The 7,144-nt window shown below is 36.8% G+C and overlaps 1 protein-coding gene across 2 annotated transcripts; it reads left to right on the top strand.

Annotated features, from left to right (window-relative positions):
- The first annotated feature begins 252 nt into the window (after positions 1-252).
- Positions 253-1,997, top strand: LOC149552377 (uncharacterized). 2 transcript variants are annotated; one of them, XM_089787915.1, is made up of 2 exons: positions 253-798; positions 886-1,997. In XM_089787915.1, the coding sequence occupies exons 1-2, from the start codon at positions 682-684 to the stop codon at positions 1,486-1,488; spliced, it is 720 nt and encodes a 239-aa protein (XP_089644041.1). In that variant the 5' UTR covers positions 253-681; the 3' UTR covers positions 1,489-1,997. The 2 variants fall into 2 exon arrangements, with proteins under 2 accessions (XP_089644041.1, XP_089644042.1); XM_089787916.1 differs by having other exon boundaries at positions 481-798; positions 937-1,997.
- Positions 1,998-7,144: the final 5,147 nt, after the last annotated feature.

Below are 7,144 nucleotides of genomic sequence, written 5' to 3'. Positions count from 1 at the left end.
TATTTTTTTCCGTTATTAAATAAAAATAGTCTATAATAATAATAATAATAAACTCGCTAATAAGATCAAACTAATACATGTACCTCTACATGGAAATTTTGAATTTATGACATGTTTGTGAAGAATACAAAATGCGTACCACAAAGTGGCTATAGTTACATAGTATTGTTTTTAATGCATACTAGAATTCTTTCCACTGAAAAGAGACAATGGAAACGAATAAAAGGGGTAGTTTAGACCATATTCCACTAGGAAGGGGAGGCGGCGGGAGGTAGCAAATTGCAAAAGCTGGATGGTGGCAGGACGAGAGTTATACGGAATGCTTGCTTTGAATGTAACTATTATCATCTTCAATGCTAACGAATCGCATTGAATCCCATAGTTAATAGGAGATGTGCGTGGTCATTAATGTCTTCACTAAACACACTACGATTAATGGTTTCTTATTATTAATAATATTCCCAAATCTTGGTAGTTGGGAATGGCGATCCCTTGACTTGTACGGGACTTGGTATTCCTCCTCTACGCCTCCGTCCTTATCACCAAACCCATTCACTACTCCTTACTCATTACCATTACCATTACCATTACCAAGCCACGAAAGGGGATTTTCAGGATTTCCACAGATTCGAGGCAAGGAAAACCTAGTAACTAGTAATAATGGCGGTGTAGCAAGCAGATATGAGAAGAACCAGAGATCTGCTCGGAGGTAATTCGCAGACGGAAATCGACCTCGACGCTGGCCTTCCTCCCCCTCCGCTCTCCCTCTCCGGATGGGAAAGGCGTCTCGACATGAAGGTATTTTCACTCTCTGCCTTCTCATTCTCATTTGCCCTATTTTCCCCCTTAGGCTTTTGTTTGAATCTGTTTTGTTTCTCCCTGCAGTCTGGTAAGGTTTATTACGGCACAACAAATTCTGCCGAATCTTCTGTGCAGGACCTAAATTTCCCTCCGGCATCGTCTGTCAATGGAAGGGGGAGGGAAATGGAGAAGGAGAAGGAAAGGAAAATGGAAAAGGAGAAGGAGAAGGAGGAGCTGAGGGGATCAGTGGAGGAGCATGATTTTATGGGAAGAGAAGGAGATGGAGAATCTGGTGAGGCGCATGTTGAGTGGCAGAGCGTGTGTACCCTGGACAAAGTGAAGATCGCTCTGCAGAGAGCGGCGGAGAAGCAAAGCGGGAAGCGCAAAGGGGGAGATTCAGAAGAGGTGCTGCAATTTTACACAAGTTGTTCTTCCGAGGCGGAGGATTGCTCTTTGCTTGCAGCAGGGTGCCCTAGATGCCTTCTTTACGTTCTTCTTCCCAGGAGTGACCCTAAGTGCCCTCGCTGTTCTTGCTCTGTTCTCGATATTACAACCACTTCCACGATCTCTTCTTCTTCTTCTTCTTCTGCCAAAAGATCTCGTCCCTGCCACCCTGACGGTAATGCAAATCATCAATCTGATGCTGCTTCTCCACCTTTCCTCTTCGATTTGAACTCGCCTGTTTGAGTGCGTTTTATTCACAGAAATTTGACATTATTTTTTCATTCATTTAATTTGTTTAATTCATGTTAGGATCGTAGTCCTGTGAAGTTTTTTAGCTCTTATTTCGTGGCTGCTACAGCATTTGTTTCAGTGAGGGCAATGCCCGGGTATGAAAGATGCAGTTTATAAAGCATGTTAAAGAAATACTTTTTGAATTCAACAGCGATGATTCTCTGTGTAGAGGAGTCAGGATAAACCGTCTGTAATTCCATTTCGAAAGGAGTTTTGTTACTTCTGGATCGCCTTAATCATGTGTTATAAATGTCCGCTTTACTTTTAATGCGCAGAAGCAAATCTCGTGACTATTAATGGCGGTACGAAATAGTAATGTGTACCACAAAGATCTACCGCACAAATATGTGTGGATGTATGAATCTACTGCTCGAAAGGACGTTTTTCTAATAATGGGTTTCCGTTCTGGCAATCCCGGTGGATTAATGAATACTACACGATTCTTTTGTGTTTTACGTTTATATTTATTACAATACTCTGTCAAGTACAACAGCATACGCAACAAAATAACTGCTTAAAATATTAAGAGCCGCCTAATCTTGCTCTTCAATATTTAGTGGGATTTAACATGTTTGCAATGGATTGTTTTACTGGAAACGATTCTTATATTAAGAAGTTGAGTTGGAACAAAACTGAAAATGTAAAAAAAAAAAATTAAATATGGAAGTTTCTGGCACAATTTAAATTAGGATAACGCACATTTTGAGATAGTCGGTCAGGGTGGTCCCCTACCTTTTTGTATCAGTTAATTAGCTGGTACATCATCATCGTTCATACAAGTCAAATACGAAACTGCGATGGATAAAAGATGCTTTGATAAATAAAATGGAGGGTTATTTGTAATGAGATTTAAAGAATAGACTGACCTTTTTCTTTTGATATAATTATGAGGTATTATGCAAATGTATGTTTTTGAAAAACTATTATATAGATTATAGTTGGTTATCTTAATTTACAAATTCTATTTTTTTAAACAATTCATTGTATGAATTAAGTTTTAGGCTATTTTTGTGATGTGTATTCAAAGATTTAAGTAATTATGACAAAGGACAACTTCAAAGTTCCTTCTTAAAGTTTGGATGGTTTAGAGAAGATAAAAGTAGAGATGAAAGTGAGGAAAGAAGAATAAAAATAGATAGTGAGAGATTCAATGGATTGATGACAAGAGGTAGACATGAAGATATGAAGAATTAGAAAGGTAGAGAAGTAGAATCTAGGTCAATATCATCAACCAATATACGGTCAAAAGATCTAATTTTTTAGTTACATTGAAGATATGTTAAATTGAGGTGGTTCAATTGAGTTTGATAATTTGCATGATCATCGTGATTTCAAATTTATTGTCCTCTACATTAGTGTATAAATTTCTAGTCCAAGGCAAACGTTTTCATTTATAAAAATCCTACTTGTGAAATTGCTATCAAGATTTAAATATGTAGTTTTCAAGTCAAACTCATTGACCCATCTTTCATGAGTAGTTTTGCAAATGGGGTTCAACCATGGAGGCTCTGTAGTTAAATGTGCTCAAGCTGGAGTAGTATTGGGATGGGTGACCTCTCGAGAAGTCCTAATGCTTCACCTTTGTGAGCCTCACCTAGATCCAATTAGTGCTAAGTGTATCATGTGGGAAATTTGTGTGCATCACTTTGCATGTTTACAAAAGGCAGTACCTTTAAACTCTCATACATCTTTTGTGCCCTAGGACCAATGAAATGACCTTTTGAGGTGGTGCTACACTCCAAAAATATGAACTAGATTTCTTTGAGATTGGTTTTCTTCCTTTTATTAGAATATGAAATGCATATATGTTGTAAAATCCAATTATATAGCCAAATTTACCATCTCCCATTCTCTAGTTTAGTTTAGAAGTAGAACTTGTGGCATCTTGTCAAAAGTGCATGTGTCATATCCATGCTAAACATCTTGTAGAGTCTTTTAAGTAGTGCTCAATTACACAGATACCACCTGTTGTTTGGAGAAGAGTATTGATAGATAACTTTAATGTGAAAGAGTATAGACTAAAGGCTCTAGGGGATATTTAGAATGAGGGGGTGGATTGTAATACATACCATAAGGATGATGTTGGGTGAGTTGGTCACTTCCTTTCAATTTTATTCTCTCAGTGCAGAAGTGGCCTTCATGTTTCTTGTCTTTTTTCTCGAGGGAAAGGAGAGCATGATGTTAGTGAAAATGCTAATCCAGAGCTGATGCGATGACATTAGTGTGGAGTTTTATAGGAATGTTTTGAGGCATCAATTGTGTATCTAGGCTTCAATATTGAAACTCGTCATGGAGAATTTGTGCTCAATTTTGTTATGAGCCTAGGAATTCTAAGAGATTTTCACGAAAACTAGAAGAATCATTTATGGGCCTTATTGCTTGAAGGAATTTGGCGTTGGGATTACGAGCATAGGAATTGTTATGGGAGCTAGGCATTGCAAAAAGAGATTTTGTCCTGTCATTCTACTAGAATCTTTGTGAGCCATTGTGGGTGGAGTTCAATTCAGGAATGAATGAGAAATGGACTGCCTTAGATTTCTCTCCCTATGCAAGTGGACCAGACCGTTGATGCTCAACTTAGTGTAGGGAAATTCAAGGTTGGAGTTGAAGTTGAGGAGGGAGTGGATGAGGAAGGGCTTAACAGGGAGGAGATTTTTAAAGTCGTGAGGGATGTAATGATAGGAGGGATTAGTGGGTCACTACGATCAAAGGCTCAGCTAATGGCAGATTTGTTTAGGAGGGCAATAATGAACTAGGGAAGACCACTTCTATCTATGTTACTATCTTTGCTTCTAGAACTAGATCTTAGCTACTGCTTTTGCATCTCTATTTCGAACCACCCCTACCATCTCAAGGGGATTTTCTCCTATTGCATCAAGTATCCAAATCAAATTTATGCAATAAAAAAAGAGAAGGAAGAGATTATTTTTATGAAGGTTGTTGGTAGTGAACGATGATACCTCCCAAAAAAATATGAACAGTGTGACTTGATCCTCTTGTGATGACGTGTTAGTAAACTGCATTTTGCACCACTCAACTACACCATGAGCATTGTTAATACAATATCCTTGATATTCCATTTGATACTTTCTTAAAGCGTGTTTGATACAAGCTCCTTTGCCATCATGCTCACCCTTTTCATGCCATTCTCGAAAGAACTCCAAATATGTGATATATTTTGGTATCAACGATATCTACATAATGCATAATATGGCCTAGCTAATTTAAATTGTGTTGCAGATCCATATGACACTACAAAATGTTTTTCTATTTTTATACCTTTGTTTACCAAATATCCAAAAAAGTATCTTAAAATAATATTCAACAAATTGTGTGTTGTGCTCTTTATCATCACTAATGTAAAAGTGACACTCTTCTTTAATGGCTCTTGCTTGATATGTGTTTTCCACACCATCCAAATCAATTTGCACATGTCGATAAGACACTTGGACAATAATAGTGACCTGCTCTGTAAAGTAGTATTCCGCTTGAAGTTGTTTTTCAGAAACAAAAGATGAAGTTATTTTTGAGAAAAAAAGAGTAATTCTCTGCAAAGTTAACAACTAATATAATTGTTCCAAGTGGAAAAGTTTCTTAGTGTTTGAAACTATTTTGCTTGCCAGTTACAAAAAAAGGCATGATGTATGTATGTTTGATTCAATTTACAAAAAATTGACATAAATTCTGTAACAGGTATCTTGTCCTCTACATATTCCAACTTTATTGATTCTTTCCCAACTTTTTTTTCAGACTTTATGTACCTATATCTCTTACATTTTACCATCGCCATTATATCAATATCTTCATCTCTCAAATGAAATTTAGTCAGCTTACTGTACACTAAGAAAGTGCACTTCTCTAAACCCTTCTACCCAAGGTATCCCATGAGTTGGAATGCTTGCATTGCAGTTTAGAGCTCCCTATCCATGGAGTGCAAAGGTGTATGCATAAGCATATGAAGAGCTCTTGGCTGAGCCTTAGAGACACAATCTTTGCTAGTAAACCATGCAATGAGAGATTCCTTACACGAGCAATAATACAAGTGTTCAAAAAAACTCTCAAACATACAATGCAAGAAATGAGCTAAGCTAGAATGAAATGCACAATACAGGTAGATTAAGCAAGATGAGCATATTATAATCATTTCTGTTGCTAATTAGACTATGTGAACTTATACTATGCCATAGGAAATCAAGCTATTCTAAATGAATCTAGTGCTAAGAGGAAGGATGCAAGAATGAGATAAGAAGACTAAAAATGTACACTCGAAAGTGTCCCACTCTAAACCCTTCTATCCAAACGATTCCATGAGTTTGGAATGTTCGAATGCCGGCTTAGAGCTCCCTATCCATGGAGTGCAAGAGAGTATATTTCAAGAATAAAAAGGCTCTCAGATGAGCCTTAGATATACTCTTCTTGCTAGTAAACCATGCAATGGGAGGTTCCAAAGACAAGATGCAAGAATGCAAATGTCCCAAGGAGTTCCTCAAGGATGCAATGCAAATGAAGATTAAGCTAGAATGAGAATGTCAAATGCAGCTATGCTAAAACATGTATGAGAGTGTTACAATACCATTATTAAGCTATGTGAGATTAAGCTACATGTAAAAATGAAAGCTAAGCTAAGATGCTATGGTATGAGAGAATGTAGACAAGAAATAGAAGTTCTCCACAAAGCTCCAAAGAAACCTGTTAGAAAACCTGCAGCATAACAATATTCAAAATGAGGATGGATTGAGGGGGAAAGCTCCCTCCCTTTTAAAGATGTATGGATGGTGGAGATCAAGATGAAGATGGTGGATGATCAACGGTGGAATTCGAAAATAGGAGTGATCCATGTGCACACACAAATCAACCAATAGAATATAAGTTGACTTGTCATATAAGACAAAAGTCACAAAGCCTTTTCTTTTAATTGCAAAATAGAAAAAGGACTTTATGTGTGCACTTTAAGTGGGTTAGAAGAATGGGGTATTTTATTTAATTAAAAGGGGACATGTTCTTTTAATCAAATAATGAACTTAGGATAGCATAGTCAAACTATAGGTTATAATCAAATAAATTGATTATTAGCAATTTGGTCTAGATAAATGATTAAATTAATTTAGCCAAAATGCTAAGAAGGGGGCTAATAGTCTAGATGACCATTTTTAGGTGATTACATTTGCCCCTCTTTGACTAATGTGTGATCGATCTGGGAACACATTATGTCAAAGAAAATAGAAAGCCAAGTAGGCAGTGATAGATATAGATATCTGATTCCAAAGAATGAAATGCAGAAATAGATAGCAAGTCCTAAATGCACAGCCTGATAGCGGTAGTACTGAACATTCGGAAGATGATGTTAGGATTCGAAAAGAATTCTAACATCTAGCAAAGCGAATAGATTGAGAGCAAGTGATAAGGTTAAACAAATGCTCCTAAGAAATAGATAGTTGTAACAATCAGCAATAGAGTATTTATGCCCCCTCGGGATCGAAATTGAAATGAGGTAAGAGGAAGCAGAAACTAGCTAGATATGAGAAAATTGAGATATAGCAATGTCTAATATGATAGATAAATGATTATAACCCAAGAATGATTATAAGAAATTGATAAAATGCCCCAG

Source organism: Cupressus sempervirens, chromosome 6 (genome assembly GCF_028749045.1).
Source record: "Cupressus sempervirens isolate cs-2001-9-10 chromosome 6, ASM2874904v1, whole genome shotgun sequence".
Lineage (NCBI taxonomy): Eukaryota > Viridiplantae > Streptophyta > Pinopsida > Cupressales > Cupressaceae > Cupressus > Cupressus sempervirens.
This window is presented reverse-complemented; position numbering and strand designations above follow the sequence as displayed.

Bases quoted from the DNA above. Each gene is read 5' to 3' on its own strand.
- LOC149552377 (XM_089787915.1), top strand. From the start codon at position 682: ATGAGAAGAACCAGAGATCTGCTCGGAGGTAATTCGCAGACGGAAATC. The intron at 799-885 runs GTATTTTCACTC...TTCTCCCTGCAG, and splicing joins AAAGGCGTCTCGACATGAAG to TCTGGTAAGGTTTATTACGG.